The following is a 17,233-nucleotide window of genomic DNA, read 5'->3' as shown; positions in this document are numbered from 1 at the left end:
CATAAGATCAATGAGATTATTCACATAATAAAAGTGTTTGGAGCTCAGAGCTTGGGGCCAATGCATTTCCCACAATTGTGTTGGTCCCCTGGACCCATGCTGTAAATTATGCTCTTGTGTCTCTTATTTCCTTTTCTCAATCCCTTATCACTGCAGGGACTAAGTGCACCCATATCCAGATATGGGGCTGGTACCCAATATTTATCCATCTGACAAAGAGCTAATATCCAGAATCTACAAGGAACTTAAACTAATTTACAAGAAAAAAACAAACAAGTCCATCAAAAAGTAAGCAAAGGATATGAAAAGACACTTCTCAAACGAAGACATTTACGCAGCCAACAAACATGAAAAAATGCTCATCATCACAGTCATTAAAGAAATGCAAATCGAAACCACAATGAGATGCCATCTCACACCAGTTAGAATGGCAATCATTAAAAAGTCAGGAGAAAGTCTAGCAAAACAGATGCTAGAAAGGATGTGGAGAAATAGGAAAGCTTTTACACTGTTTTGCTAGAAAGTCTAGCAAAACAGATGCTAGAAAGGATGTGGAGAAATAGGAAAGCTTTTACACTGTTGATGGGAGTGTAAATTAGTTCAACCACTGTAGAAGACAGTGTGGCTATTCCTCAAGGATCTAGAAATAGAAATATTACTTGACCCAGCAATCCCATTACTGGATATATACCCAAAGGATTATAAATCATTCTATCTTGAAGACACATGCACACATATGTTTATTGCAGCACTGTTCACAATAGCAAAGATTTGGAACCAACCCAAATGCCCGTCAATTATAGATTGGATAAAGAAAATGTGGCACATATACCACATGGAATACTATGTAGCCATAAAAAAAATGAGTGCATGTCCTTTGCAGGGACATGGATAAAGCTGGAAATCATCATTCTCAGCAAACTAACACAGAAACAGAAAACCAAACACCACATGTTCTCACTCATAAGTGGGAGTCAAAAAATGAGAAAACATGGACACAGGAAGGTGAACATCATACACCAGGGCCTGTCAGGGAGTGGGGGTTTGGGGAGGGATAGCATTAGGAGAAATACTTAATGTAGATGACAGGTTGACGGATGCAGCAAACCACCATGGGACGTGTATACCTATATAACAAACCTACATGTTCTGCACATGTATCCCAGAACCTAGAGCATAATAATAAATATAAGTAAAATAAAATAATACTTTAGTTAAAAAAGAAAAAGAGGAAAAAAATAGCCCCGACTTAATTCATGTTGGCTTCTTGGCATCTACTCACTTAACTAACCCCTTTTGTGTTGGGTTCTGTTTCTACTACTCTCTTGCCTATACAACTATAAATCACCTAATTTAACAGTTGCCCACTGGACGGACCCCTCAATACTGTCTGGCAACTTTGTTCACTCCTTGAAATTCTCTCCTTTGAATTTTTTACCATGACACATACTTCAAGCACTTTGTACTTGTTTGATTTCCATTTGTATCCTTAGAGCCTTCTCTTTTTCATCCAAATTCAAACCAAAAATGATGCAAAATAAGCAAAAGTCAGCAACAACAACTACATATACATATGCAGGCACAAAACCCAAACTATAATTGTATGGTTGAAAACATATATTTTCTTTCAGAAATCCACTACCACTTCTCAGCATTTTCTCTTATTATTTTTTGGCAGTTTCCTTCTTTGCACTTTTAAAAATCTCCTGCTGCTCTCTCTCTCTCTCTTATAAGCCAGCAGTTATTACTGATGTTAATAAATAGTTGTTTCTTTACTTTTACTGTTTTAGAAAACAAGCTGAAAGAGTTGAGTAAAATGCCAGAGAGATACAGGTAGCCAGTTGTAGGGCTGGCATTGGAAATCACACCCTATTTACTGAAAAGGCAAAATGTGCATTTTGTGCATGTAATCTGAACCATTCTTGCATTGTGTTTATTTGCAAAAGGTTATAGGACTCAAACAGGGAGAATGCATCCCAGAGCACTCATCGCAGGCTAAGTTATGAATGACAGAGCAACAGTTATGTTTGTGGCTTGAACACATTAAATCTGCAATAATGTTTTAGAAATTTGGCTTTACTAAAAGCATTAAAGATGCTATCCAGAAAACATTAGGGTACAGCATGTAAAATACTATTATTATTATTAATATAGATATCCAGTGCCATCGTCATTCCTAAGGAGGTCTGAACACTCAAATTTATTCCCTTTCCCACTAGTGACATCATCCCAAAGCATAAGATCTTGTAAGCTCTCAATGTCTGCTTACAGATCTGGCTTATGTATCTTCTGTTTTTCTAGCTAATTGCTGTAGATTATCACTGCAAGGTGCCCATATCTTTCTAGTGTAAAAATTATTCTGGCCTCTGCTGCATGCAAATCAGGCAACCAGAATTCTACAAATATAAGGTACGGATAGTGCACTGAAAGTGGATTAGGATGAGAAAAGAGTTGGCATTTGAGTCTAAAATTATTGCAGAATTGCCTCTTTCTGGATCAAGCTAGCACTAGGCATTTTCTGACTCCCATGTCCTAGTGCTACACCATTTGCAAATGGATCTCCTATTATCTGCTGCCAAGCAGTTTCTGTTTTAATGTGTGTGTCAATATAATGATTTGCCCGGCATTAGCTATGAGGAAGCAGGGAGAATGGGTCTTTATAATTGAACAATGACAGTTTACAATCTGCCAGTAAAGAAATTGAGAATCCAGACCTTTTCATTCTAAGATTTTAGTGAAAGAACGGGTCAAACAGATGGTGAAGTTTTTAGCTTCTTTAGTAAATAAACACCTTTACAATGGAAGGAAACTATAATAAGGCTGTTGGGAGCATTTGAGAGCAGGCTTTAAGCCTGACGTAACAGGCCTTAAAGAAACTGGCGGTAAACAGGATATGTATAGCACTGTGACATACTCGTGATGGCAGTGCCGCATATTGCTAGAGGTTGTTGGTTTACCGGAGCCGGGGGAAGAAAGACCTGACTCGCCCACCCTTTGGCGGAAGACGGCTGGGAGGCTTCTGAACCACCAACAATAGCATGAACGACAGGTGCCTTAATGATAAATTCCAGCTGCAGTAGGTAAGTGAGCCAGAGCCTGTTTCTTGCCACTCAAAAATGCTTTGTTCCCTTTGAAGAATGTTTTTGGTTAAATGATGATTATCACTTGTTTGCTGTCAATAAATGTGTGGGTCAGGCTCTGTTCCGAGGCTCTCAGCTGGGAATGCTGAGGCCCCATCTGTCCCATAGCTTTTTGCTCTCTACCTCTGTGTCGGTTTCTTAATTCTTTCAGTGCTGCCTGGTTTGGGGTCTCTGTGACAGAGCTGGTCTCGGCAAAGGCAAAGTAGAAAAACACATTTTTATGGCATTTGTTTTTTCTCATATAGCTTAATTTTTAAAAAAAATTCAGAAATTTTCATATTCTTCAGGTTATAGGGATTGATGCTCAGAAGTTAGAAAAAAACAGATTAGGTATTGTTAAAGAAGTTTTATTCGTTCAATCAATCATAAAATAATTATTCATTAAAGTTTTGGTTTAATAAAGCACATTAATAACTATGTAAAAATTTAAGCATATCTCTAAGAAGCAAACAACTGTGATTTCTTAGATAATGCTGCATAATGACTTGGTATTATTTAATGTAATGCAGTTTGACTGGACATAGACCTAACTAAGAAAAAAACAAAGTTGATATAAAGTCAAAGGAACAATGTAATATATAAATAATGTCATAAAGAATTAATATAGGGACCCAGGGTGGTAAAAACTAAAAAACGTAAGTAAACCAAAAACCAGTGGAATATGAGTTAGTTCAAACTAGTTGGTTAGATACAGGAAATGGATTTTTGTATGCCTATCAAATACTTAAGAACAAGTAGGGTAGCCATAGGTCTACTATAGACCTATAAAAGGCCTAGGACTTAGTTTACTGTGGCTCTCTTTGCTATCTCTTTTTATTTTTAAACAATTTATTTCAGAAACGTAGGCAATGCTGGGGAGTAGTATGTCCCTGGGTTCAGTAAGTAAAATGACTTTCTTTGCTTATTAAGCAAACACTAGAAATTCCAGCCCATCCCATCCGTTCTGTTGCAGGAAAAGTAACATCCTAGACATGGCTTCAGAGATCCACATGTCAGACCCTGTGTGCCTCATCGAGAACATTAATGAGCATCTGAAGGTTAATCAGGAAGCTTTGGAGATCCTGTCTGCCATTATGCAGCCTGTAGTGGTCGTGGCGATTGTAGGCCTCTATCGCACTGGCAAATCCTACCTGTTGAACAGGCTGTCTGGGAAGAACAAGGGTGAGTGGCACCAGAAAAGCTCTGCCAAACCCTTCTGTCCATTCACACAGTCACCATCCAGTACAGGAAAGTGAGGAGAGAAAGTAAGACATGAGGATGAGTATTTAAAACCAATATTTAGGCCACAGCTGGTCTTTTTATCTTCTGAAAGATGAAGGGCAGTTCTCTGTTCCTGACAAATCACCTTTTTTTTTCGTGGCCTTAATTTCTTCCTGTAAAATATATAATATGTTCTCCTTGTAAGGAGTAAGACATCAATGAATAATTTCCATATACAAAATTATAAACTAGCAGCATTCTATAGTGTCATATTTTTAATTTAAATATCAAAGTTCCAACCTATGGTATTTGATATTATTGTTCCATTTCTATATCATCATTCAACTCAATACTGGGTGTACTTTCTGCTATCTCATCTTGCTTTCCTTAAACTCTAGCTGAATCATCAAGCAAATCCCCAGTTTCCGGTTTCTCTCCCTGGCAGGCTTCTCTGTTGCATCTACGGTGCAGTCTCATACCAAGGGAATCTGGATATGGTGTGTGCCTCATCCCAACAGGCCAAATCACACATTAGTTCTGCTTGACACTGAAGGCCTGGGAGACGTAGAAAAGGTAAGGAAAAAGAATTCCTTTTTAAACCTCCTAATCTCTGAACAGTCTTTCCACAGGGAGATTTTGGGTTTATTTTTGTAAATGTGTTGCTCCACTTGACCAATGTATATCCCCCACTGTTTTACTTTGTATTTTTAATAGTCAGAGTTTGGAAGCCTGAAGTAAGAAAATACATTTATAAGCCAGAATCAGAACTGTGTTGATGTTAAGCTAGGCAGTTAACTCAAATTCAGAAAGATGGTGCAGATAAAATCACTGTTACAAACCTGATCCTGTGATTATACTAGTTAATAGTTGGTGCTATTCTTAAATGAACTTGTGTTCCAGTCAAAGCTCTAGCACTTGTAGCTTTCTGACGTTAATGAGAGAAGTAACTCTCTCCAAATGTCCTATTTTCTCTTTGGTCTTTCTTATTCAACTCATTACTTAAAAACAGTAGGTACATGGGCCTTTCCTAGTTATATGCTGGTAAGTACTTAACAACCAGCTCACTGACAAAAAAAAACAAAAACAACCATGATCTGTAGCACCTGACTATTTTCTGAATACTCCCATCATAATTGATTTCAAGCTACCAAAGTGAATTCACTAAACTCAGAATTGGGAAGACGTGTACACATCTGGCTGTCATGAGTTGCTATGAGGTGGCTCCAGCGCACACCTGAATCTTTCTCTTGAACTTCCATTGTTTTCTTGTGTTTTTTTCTCTTTGTTTTTGATTTGTCAAGACTCAAACATGATAAGCCACAATTTAAGCCTCAGTTTCCTTACCTACAAAATGGAGACAGTAACTATAAACCCACCTCACAGCATTTTGTTAGAATCTGATAAGATCATTAATGTGAACTACATTATTGATACTATTCAATAAAATAGGTATATGTACTGTGTATATAGGCCAATTTTGTTTTATGTGTTGGAAAACCTCGGTTTTAAGTACTCTGATCACCCCACCAACTTTATCCCTTTTGCAAATATTTAACAGTAGCTATAAGAGGAACTGGTAAGTAAATAAGATATTGATCAGTATAAAATTGTCAGTGTTAATAAGAGAACTATCCAAAGTTAGTATTTCTAACAGTCTTTATTTGTCTTGTTCTAAAAAAAAAAAAAAAGGCTTTATACACCAAGAGCTTATTTTTAAATATTGCACTTCTGGGAGTCCCATGAGACATGACTTAGATTTGGTCTAACTTCTAGGCTGACAACAAGAATGATATCCATATCTTTGCACTGGCACTCTTACTGAGCAGCACTTTTGTGTACAATACCATGAACAAAATCGATCAAGGAGCTATAGACCTACTGCAGTATCCTTCTGTGGTACAGGGTGGCATCAAAGTCCGACAAAACTCTTCTCTTTACCAGATGCGTGTCTGTGAGAACTTGTGAATCACAAAAATTGAAACATGATAAACATTGAAAGTACAAAGAAAGGAGTCCATATATTTACTGACAAAATGATAATTTGGTTAAGACTCATAGGGAAAATAAAGGAATGGGGAGACATGGAATTAAGTATGGGTTTGGATACAGTCCGATTTCTGCCAGTTTTCTTTAATTGCATCTCAGCAATGTGACGGAACTGACAGATCTGCTCAAGGCAAGAACCTCACCTGACCTTGATGGGGTTGAAGATGCTGCTGACTCTGAGAGCTTCTTTCCAGACTTGGTGTGGACTCTGAGAGATTTCTGCTTAGGCCTGGAAATAGATGGGCAACTCATCACAGCAGATGCATATCTGGAGAATTCACTGAGGCCAAAGCAAGGTAACAGGAACTTCAATTTTGGAAAGATTTATAAAAAAGTATTCTAAGAAATTATCTCTTTTGTTTAGGTGGTTAAATTTATGGATTTCTATATATGTTCACCTAGCTCTCCTACAAAGTGAATAATGAACATTATTAATTTACAATGAACAAGTAGGTTCAATATTAAGCTGCATTACTGCCTAATTCTTAGAACAAATTTCTTTTCTTTGTGACTTTCCTTGATTAGTTACCTTTTTTCTTTTTCTTAAGATTTATGAAGATATATTAATCTGGGTGACATCAGGCGAAAGGACATTTATTTGAGGTAAATAAGTGAAAATGAATGTAAATTCTATGCTAAATAAATCCTATTTTTTATTCTCCAGGTAGTGATCAAAGAGTTCAAAATTTCAATTTGCCCCGTCTGTGTATACAGAAGTTCTTTCCAAAAAAGAAATGCTTTATCTTTGACTTACCTGCTCACCAAAAGAAGCTTGCCCAACTTGAAACACTGCCTGATGATGAGCTAGAGCCTGAATTTGTGCAACAAGTGGCAGAATTCTGTTCCTACATCTTCAGCCATTCTATGACCAAGACTCTTCCAGGTGGCATCAAAGTCAATGGATCTCGTGAGTAGAATTTTTAGGATTTTCCTTCAATTTAATGTAAACGATAATGGACACTTTTAATAAGATTATCCTTGTAGTGTCAATAGGAATTGCTACTGTGAAAATCATATGTATCATATTTATTAAGTTTCTGTGAGTATAACACATTACTAATGTGTGTTTTTTGTAGTAATACCTTTAAAGTTACATAAAATAGAAACAAAACCTGAAGATAAGATAAAATTAAAGATCTACTGAACTGGATTAATCCACACAGGCTGGCAGCATTTGTTTGACAACTATATTGCATTTTTATTATGTGTCACAGTCTTTGATAGGCACAAGATGAGCAAGACATACATGTTTTTTTGTGTACAATACCATGTATACACTGTATAAGTGAAACTTCATTGATACAAACTTTAAACAAAGGCCCAAATTGTCTAGAACCCTAAAAGAAATGTAAGCAGACTTCTGAGTCTAGTTTTCCTTAAGAACTCTATGTCTCAGAACTCTGCAAGTAATTGCTACATTATAGGAGTAAGCTGAGTGGAAAAGAAAGCGTGAAATGACAAAGATATAAAACAGGAAAGTTCAAATAAACATTAAGAGAAACCTGGTTTAAATTGCTTACTTCCTACTTTTTCAGAGAAGGTAGCTCTCCTCCTAGCTTAATTATACTAAAGTAAAATAGAAAAAAAGAATTCTGAAGAGAACAGAAAGCTGAGGAAAGAAAAGGGCAAGATTGGGACAGAAAGAAAGGGACAGAAGTCTATAGCATTATATTAAGTACATTCAAATGAATATGCTTGACTTTTATATGATCATCTTCTCATTTCTCCATCAGAGAAGGATGAAATGTGGACAATCACAAACATCTTAAAATTTCCTCTTTTCTTGTTTGAACACAGTTTCTTTCCCAAAGAATGAAAAACGTGGCTTCTTGATACACAATTTTCCAAATAAACTTATTTGGGCAACTTGACTACTGTCTATAATGCTAAAAAGTTTCAGACAATGTAACTATTAAATGTATATTCTCAGAAATTGCTATATTGATCATATTTTCTTGCTTTGCAAATCATATAAACATTTCTTTCTTCCATGGAGGTCTGAAGAACTTGGTGCTGACCTATGTCAATGGCATCAGCAGTGGGGATCTGCCTTGCATAGAGAACACAGTCCTGGCCTTGGCCCAGATGGAGAACTCAGCCACAGTGCAAAAGGCCATTGCTCACTATGACCAGCAGATGGGCCAGAAGGTGCAGCTGCCCACGGAAACTCTCCAGGAGCTGCTGGACCTGCACAGGGCCAGTGAGAGGGAGGCCATTGAAGTCTTCATTAAAAACTCTTTCAAGGATGTAGACCAAAGTTTCCAGAAAGAATTGGAGGTAATATTTTTGTTTTTAGTTCATAGGGATTATGGTCAATAGAAGACAAAGTACTGCTATGAATGATAAAACAGAACTTAGTTAAGAAAAGAAATTTATACTAGATTGGAAACCAATAATCAATATATAGCCATGATACCACTTTTATTCCAAAAACAAATATATAACTACTCTGGGCTTTGTAGGTTCTGAAGTTTTCACATATGCACACATTTACCATGTTATAGCCATGGACTAAATTTTAATTAATTTTCTGCCTTTAAACAATTGCATTTATAAAGTATTAAATTTCCATTGGAAATCCCACGTAAAACACTGAAATAATAAAAGAAATGTTGGCTGGGTGCGGTGGCTCACGCCTATAATCCCAGCATTTTGGGAGGCCGAAGCGGGTGGATCACGAGGTCAAGAGATCGAGACTGTCCTGGTCAACAAGGTGAAACCCCGTCTCTACTAAAAATACAAAAATTACCTGGGCATGGTGGCACACGCCTGTAGTCCCAGCTACTCGGGAGGCTGAGGCAGGAGAATTGCTTGAACCCAGGAGGCGGAGGTTGCGGTGAGCCGAGATTGAGCCATTGCACTCCAGCCTGGGTAACAAGAGAGAAACTCCATCTCAAATAAAAAAAAAAAAAAAAGAAAAAAGGAAAAGAAATGTTGTAGGCTGAATTTAAAATTAAAACATGAAGCTAGAGGTCTGTGGCATGAAGATTACACCTAAAGCAGAAATAACAAGAGATTCAAAACCAAAATAAATGTTATTTTTCTATGGAGTATCATCCTTGGACTTTTTCCAGGTTTGGTGGGAAGGATATAGTCTTGCTTAAATGTGTCTTCCTCTAGGTTTCTAGAAAAAAAATATAGATTCTTTTTGAGAATTATTTCCAGAAATACTGAAGTATTGCTAACATCTTTTCCATGGGTTTTTAATCTCTTTGAAGACTCTACTAGATGCAAAGCGGAATGACATTTGTAAACAGAACTTGGAAGCATCCTCGGATCGCTGCTCTGCTTTACTTAAGGATATTTTTGGTCCTCTAGAAGAAGCAGTGAAGCAGGGAATTTATTCTAAACCAGGAGGCCATAATCTCTTCATTCAGAAAATGGAAGAGCTGAAGGCAAAGTACTATCAGGAGCCTAGGAAAGGAATACAGGTATCCCTGGTTCTACCTATTAATTGTGGAGAATTCCTGAGGGACTTCTTAGAAAAAAACAGTGAGAACAGGAAACATGCCATGTATACAGGCACACAGATGAGGTTTATGTCTCTCCCTAGCAGTAACCGTTTTATTGAATAAGCATTCAGGGAAAAACAATGTGCCCAGTGTTGGTGCTTTTAGCACAGAATTTACACTCTAATGGTAGCAGTGGGATTAAACTGAACCATCACCATAATCACCAGACTTGTTTTGTGAGTATCAACATTCATTGGAACAAAGAGGCCTTTATGTTCATATTGGGCAGAATCCCAATACTTGAAACTAACTTAAGAAACACCATTGGCGGGGCTGGGCACGGTGGCTCAAGCCTGTAATCCCAGCACTTTGGGAGGCCGAGGCGGGTGGATCACGAGGTCAACAGATCGAGACTATCCTGGTAGACATGGTGAAACCCCGTCTCTACTAAAAAATACAAAAAATTAGCTGGGCATGGTGGCGCGTGCCTGTAATCCCAGCTACTCAGGAGGCTGAGGCAGGAGAATTGCCTGAACCCAGGAGGCGGAGGTTGCAGTGAGCCGAGATCGCGCCATTGCACTCCAGCCTGGGTAACAAGAGCGAAACTTTGTCTCAAAAAAAAAAAAAAAAAAAAAGAAACACCATTGGCTTACACAAACTAAAAACAAAATATTTAAATATTTTAGTTTAGTTTCAAGTATAAATACATTCAGGAGTTTAAATAATAATATTCATTTCCTCCTTCCTTCTTTCTGTCATTTTTGTTTCCTTTTCCTGACTTAATTGGCTTTATTTCCAGGCAGGCTCACCCCACATGACAATAAAGATGACACCAACAGGTCCAAGCTTAACTAGTCCTTACTGCCCTCAGTCTCAGGGGAAAGAGAGTGTCTTTTTCCCAGCATAAATCAGTCTTTCAAGCACAAGCATCATCAATTTTCATACTGTTTGCGGTGTTTTTCTACCTGTGAACAAGTCCTTTGCGTCTAGTGCACTTACATGCTCTGACTGACCATGGGGTCATGCCCAAACTTGTGACAGGAGAGGGTGTTCCACAAGCCCCTGGAAAGAACAAGACGTAAAGATGTTTACGACGTTCCTAGTCACCATTTCCTGCTTCTAACTGCATGTGTTTGGCGTTGCTAGGCTGAAGAAATTCTACAGAAATATTTAAAGTCCAAGAAGTCTGTGAGTGATGCAATATTACAAGCCGACCAGGCTCTCACGGAGAAGGAAAAAACGATGAAAGGTGAGAAGAAAGTGGAAATGATGCGAGATAAAAAAAACCTCTATAAATTTGAAATTAATTTAGCCTGTCCCTCATAGGATCTTAAACTAGCACAAGAATGGCAAAGATATTTCTTAGCTCCTCAGGCCATATCTGACTGTGGTGTGATCCTGCATTGTGGTTACCTGGAAAGGAAAAACAACAACTGGGAATTTTCTCCAGGAAGCTGGAACAATCACAAATAAAAGTGGGAGGCAGAAGGAAGGGGCACATTAATCCTAGAGAAGTTTATCTTTTTCTCCTCAGAGGAACAAGTGAAAGCAGAGGCTGCAAAGGCTAACGCAAGAAGGTTGGAGGAGATTCAAAGACGGATCCAGCAAATGATGCAGGAGCAGGTTAGAGTCCATCAGGAACAAGTGAGACAAATGGAGAGAGACAGACAAAATTGGCTGGCAGAGCTACAGAGGAGGGAGGAACAACGGATGCAGGTATTCATCAATTGTTTCATCTCTCCCCTCCCTGTAATCATGAGAGTATGAAGCAGTGGGAAAGGGAGAGGCAGCATGCTACTGTGGCTCTCAGCAAGGAGTCTGGAGCCAGAATGCCTGTGTATGAATCCAAGCTCCACCTCTTAGCAACTATATGGTTTAGGAAAGTTATCTATGCCCTCTGTGTCTCATTTCCCTGTAAAATGGAGACAGTGATGATATCTATGTAGGGTCATTTTGATAATGAAATGAATTAATATTTGTGTTTAAATGGTTCCTGGTACAGAGTAAGCACTGTATGTTGTTCAATAAAAACCAAGGCATTTCTAGGCTGCAGTGATTGGTCTCTCCCGTTAACGTGTTAATTGCCCTGAACAATCTTTTGCTTTGGTCATACATACTTTTTTAATTTGATTTCATGTTATGGTGTCTATGACCCTGTTCTTGCCTGGATCATCTCCTTTCTGAAGGCCTTTAATCTGCCAGTTTGTTTCATCTAGTTCTTTAGTTTTATTTACCAGTCACTGTCAGTAGTTACCAAACATTCTCCAATAGTTCTTATTTATCAGTTGTTGTCATAGCACTTTACATGTATGATGTCATCTAATTCATTCACTGTAAAGCAGAACTATTGCGTCCTCATTTTCTGATAAGATAAATGGTATTTTAAAGAGATAATAACTGCCAACATCACACAAGCCTCATACATTAACAAAACTGCCTTCCATATGAGTAGAATCTGCAATGTTTTTACTTCTGCACACCTACTGTGAAATTCCTGTGTCAGCACCCCAATGAGACAAATGACATCCTACTTCTTCTTGGCTTGCCAGTCTGTGGGTACTAGTTCTTCAGAAGTTACTCTAAAATATTTCTGATTGTAGCTCCTTCCGAAAGAGCAGTATGAGCAACACGTGGTTATTTGTGTCTTCACTCTTTTCTCCTACTTCTGCTTCCAAAACTGTGGTGATCTGAACAAACTGTCTCATCTAAGAATTAGAAAGCCCACCTGATTCCATGTCATTTAGATACAATATTTTTGTTTCAACCTCTTCTCTTAGAAATATAGCTAACATTCTCCTACGTGTGAATGAGAATTCAAGTCAAGTTATGACTAAGATTGCCCAAGGAAATTGTGTGGTTTAAGGGAGAAGAAGCTTTGGTATGCAATCCTAGGGATACCAATATTTCAGGGGTAAGAAATGACAGTTTTGGAATTTCTAGAGAAAGATGAGGGGGGTGAATAATTACAGAAATAGGTTAGATGAACTTGGACGGAAGAGAGATATTCAGGAACTGTTTATTGCTACAGTAGATGAAAAGAAGTAAGGACAAGTGAGTGATTTAGGCAATCAGAAGATGTTTGATCTTACTTTCTATTTATCACACTTTAGGAACAAGCTGCACGGCTCAGAGCAACATTCGAAGCTGAAAACAGAAGACTTCACCATGAGCTCCAGTATGTCCAGAGGAATGTTATTTGTGACGATCCATGTGTCTTACTCTAAAGTGCTAAATGTGGGAGCTTCCTTTTTTGACTCTTTGTCCATGATGACACAACGGAACAAGAAACTACAGAACTTGGGACAATCGACATTTAAATAAACTTTATAATTATTTTTTCAAACTTTCATATACAGCTTTAAGATTATGATGCTGGTATCTGGTAAAATGTACATCTCAATAATCCTGTAGTTTAAATGATTATTGCTTCCTTTAAGAGATAATAAGCTATATAAGAGGCAATGAATCACTGCCTTCATTTATGCTTGATATTGGGATGGTTTCATCAGGAGATGCTTTCTCTTGCATCTCAATGCCATCTGTCTAATTTCTCATATTTGTCTCAGGGTATTTTGTTACCTAGAGCAGAAGTTTCCAACCCTCGGGTCATAGACTGGTTCCGGTCTGTGGCCTTTTAGGAATCCTGCCGCACAGCAGGAGGTGAGCAGCAGGTAAGAGAGCATTGCCACTGTGGGTAACACCCCCCATGGGCACCGAAGAAGAACTGTCCAGACCCCAGGCGCAACTAGTCCCTGAAGAATATCTTAGTTTATAGTGTTATTGCTCAGCTGTTTCCTTTATATAATCCTTCATGTATAATCATATATTAGTTTATAGAATTAGTGCTTGAAGTGTAACTTACTGCTTACATAGAGCTAGCATACTTAGTCCTATGTAATTTTTCTATATAATCATATAGGTATTGTAGTTGGAACTGTACTGACACATTTAGTGCTGATTTATATAATCCTTCTATATAACCATATAGTAAGTAGTTTGTAGTAGGAGTAATGCCTAGAGCAGTCGCAGAACAGAAGCAGTACATGGGAAAACAGCCAGACCAAGACGAGAACCAAAGATCCAGGCAGTGGCATCCCTGCCTGAAAAGGCATACGCTGTATGGCAGGCTTGGAGCAAGTGCTTCTCATCCTGATTAAGGAGTTGTAGTACCTTGTATCCAGTTCCTGTGGAAAGTGGGCCTCAGGCCTGAGATCCTGGAAGTAACCGAGGGAGAGGAACCCCCTCTGGTGTGACCACTCACAGCTGCTGTACATCCTGTCAGTATTTTCTCGCTTCTCTGCTAGCTCAAAGAATCCTCCCATAAATATCTTAAGAACACAAGTCTGTCAGCTCTCATTAGAAATCCTTTGAATTCTCCAGCACCCAGATAAGAAGTGTTGCACACAACACCTGTTGCACACAGCCCCGTTCTTGCCTCGGTGACCTAACGAGGGTGGACCCCTTTTCTGTACATGACCCTCTACTTCTGCACACGGCACACCTCTCTGCCCAGGTGACATAATGGAGTGGTCCCCTCGCTTGTAACTCACGTGATTATGTATGCCCTATTATTAAGCCTGTAGATGATGACCTCACTCATGACCCTGCCCCCTGCTTGTACCTAATAAATACAGATGCTCTGGGGCATTTGGGGGCCGCCGCTGATCTCTGCTCACAGGTGGTGTGGCCCCAGAGTCCAAATGCTCTTCACCTGTTCTTCAGTGTCCTGTCTCTTTACCTCTCGGATCCTGCACCTCAACACAGCATAAAGGACACTCCATGACCCTGTGGGGCCTCCACAGCCCTACATACTACCTGAGCTCTGCCTCCTGTCAGATCAGCAGTGGCATTAGATCCTCATAGGAGTGGAAATCTTATTAACTTGACCAAAGTCTGGGGACAACTGGGGCATCACTCCTGCTAATGGTCATGCGCTGGGTGCCATCAGAGGGAAGTATCAATGGTAAAGTGGAAACAATGTGCAGCTTTCAACTGGGTGGAGGCTGCTATTCTATGGACAGTGAGGTAATTCTTTGGCACTGTCAATAGACAATCTCTGTAGAGAAATTCCAAGCTGAAAGCCAATAATGTTATCATCAAATAGAGATTCCTTCAGAGGATGAAAGGAATTACCAGCGTGGAAATTGTGTCATAAGCTTAAGGGCTAAAGAAGAAGCCTTTTCTTTTTTGTTCACCCTCACCAAGGACATAAATAGGACATTTTATAACCTGAAACAATTTATATTGGACTTAATTATGTATAATATGCTTATAATCCTTTAGATCTTATAAATATGTGGTATAAGGAATGTTATATAATATGCCAAAAATCTGACTGAGTGCATTTAATTTAATGCTTACTTACAGTCCTAAAGTTAAATGATCTTAATTCTTTGCAATTATATATGAAAGACGATTGATTTTTGTTAAAGTATATATCTTATATAAGTATATCTATTTGTACAGATTTTAACCATAAAAATATTTTGGGAAAACCATAAATTAGTTTCTTTGTTTTTATTTTTCTCAATAGTTAAAAGTATATAGAGAAAGACTAAATTTCCCTAAGGAGATTAGGAATTGCTTTAAGACTAGAATTAAAACACATTATATTACATCTTTTTATGTACTTTTAATACTTTGTTTTGTATAACTCCAGTAAAACGTTTTTTGTTGACATTATAAAAACATTATGAAACATTACACAAAGCTCTGTTTTTCTCCCTTAAAAGTACTTACTTAACTAAAGAATTTTCCACGTAGGTGATATGATAGGAGCTTGAATTTTTTTAGTCTCAAAATATGATTTACTTATACACAGAAAAAAGCAGAAAAATTTTAGTATCTGCTCCTTTTACTGTTCTTTGAAAAGTTTTAAAGTGAGAAATTTTTAATACCAGATAGGATGTGGTATTACTTAGCAGTATTTTTAGATTTGTACTGAAGTTCAGAAGGTACCAGCATATTCAACTGAGTGTTTGCCTAGCAATACCGTATAATTACCTTTTCAAGCTGTGCAATTCATAAAAAAAAGTGCATTTTATCATCCAAGGAAATATTATGGGTAAAAAGAATAGCTCTAACTCCAAATTAAATATTTGTATCTTTATTAAACACCTTAAACAAGTTTTTAAAAACCTGAGATTCAGCAAAATTAAGTCATTTATCTAAGGTTTCACACCTTGTTACTGTTAACCTAGGCCATGTTACAAAGTGGTTGATTTCTAGTCTAATACTCTCTATTATATCTCCCCCACCGAAAACCAGAGAGGCATGCTGCTTTCACCTGTGGTCCCCATTTCCTTCCCCACCAGCTTCCCTGGCTCCCACTCAACCTCAGATATTTCATCTGATAGGATAGAGATGTCATTGGGTACAAAAGAACAAGAAAAGACACTGTAAGGTAAACACTGATGGTTTCTTGAAGCTACCAATAAGCAGTGTATATTTTCTGACTTTCTTTTCTGTCTTACTGTTGTGAAATCAACTGATTTAGTTTTAAATGCAATGAAAAACAAGGCAATAGATTCTCCCCTAGACCAAGATGGAATGCAACATTGTTAACATCTTGATTTAAGCCTCACAGACTTCTGAATTCCACAATTGTAAGGTAATAAGCTTCTGTTATTTTAAGCCACTAAATTAGTAATAATTTGTTACAGCACCAATAGGAAACTAAGGTAATGTCTTTATTAATTAACATTATGAATAGTTATTTGTACCAGCTAAGAGATACTTAGAATTTATTATGTGTCACTTTATTATGGTCACTGTAGTGATTCATCTGTTGCTCATAAAAACCTTACAAACATTAAACATAAAGTATTGTTTTATGACAATTATTGTTTTAAGTAATATTATTAATGTATGTTAGTGTTATCATTATTAAAATTATTATCATTAAGGCATGGAAATGAAAAACATTAAGGACAATACCACAGAAGGTGTTTTGAATTTAGACCCCACATCAATAATCATCTTGTGGTACTTTCTTATCTTGTTTAATGATATGATTTGACTGTGTCCCCACACAAATCTCATCTTGAGTTGTAGCTCCCATAATCCCCACATGTGGGAGGAACCTGGTGAGAGGTAATTGAGTCATAGGGGGTGGGTTTTCCTGTGTTGTTTTCATGATAGTGAATAAATCTTATGAGATCTAATGGTTTTATAAAGGGCAATTCCCCAGCACATGCTCTCTTGCCTGCCACCATGTAAGATGTGCCTTTTTTCCTCCTTCACCTCTGCCATGATTATGAGGCCTCTCCACAATCAATTTTAATTATTTTAAAAGAATTAAAATCAAAAGCATAGCTTCAAAACAATGTATAAGAATTCAGCACAAAATAAGTAGGTAAAGAAATTTCCAAAATGAAGTAGAGAAAATGCGGTAAT

The 17,233-nt window shown here is 37.7% G+C and overlaps 1 protein-coding gene across 2 annotated transcripts in view; it reads left to right on the top strand.

The window, feature by feature from the left end:
- GBP5 (guanylate binding protein 5) overlaps positions 1-15,340 on the top strand; it is a 33,698-nt gene extending 18,358 nt beyond the window's left edge. The window contains exons 2-12 of one of the 2 annotated variants that reach the window (XM_017974906.4): positions 2,943-3,080; positions 4,093-4,301; positions 4,786-4,913; positions 6,114-6,223; positions 6,486-6,682; positions 7,051-7,293; positions 8,383-8,663; positions 9,605-9,817; positions 10,985-11,087; positions 11,373-11,554; positions 12,949-15,340. In XM_017974906.4, coding sequence (XP_017830395.1) covers positions 3,058-3,080; positions 4,093-4,301; positions 4,786-4,913; positions 6,114-6,223; positions 6,486-6,682; positions 7,051-7,293; positions 8,383-8,663; positions 9,605-9,817; positions 10,985-11,087; positions 11,373-11,554; positions 12,949-13,062 — 1,803 coding nt within the window. In that variant the 5' untranslated portion in view covers positions 2,943-3,057 and the 3' untranslated portion in view covers positions 13,063-15,340. The remainder of the gene's footprint in view (positions 1-2,942; positions 3,081-4,092; positions 4,302-4,785; positions 4,914-6,113; positions 6,224-6,485; positions 6,683-7,050; positions 7,294-8,382; positions 8,664-9,604; positions 9,818-10,984; positions 11,088-11,372; positions 11,555-12,948) is intronic. The other variant, XM_009001646.5, reaches the window with a different exon arrangement.
- The last annotated feature ends 1,893 nt before the right edge of the window (positions 15,341-17,233 follow it).

This window comes from Callithrix jacchus, chromosome 7 (genome assembly GCF_049354715.1).
Source record: "Callithrix jacchus isolate 240 chromosome 7, calJac240_pri, whole genome shotgun sequence".
Taxonomy (NCBI): domain Eukaryota; kingdom Metazoa; phylum Chordata; class Mammalia; order Primates; family Cebidae; genus Callithrix; species Callithrix jacchus.
Note: the sequence above shows the minus strand (reverse complement) of the source record. Positions and strands in the feature narration are given on the sequence as shown.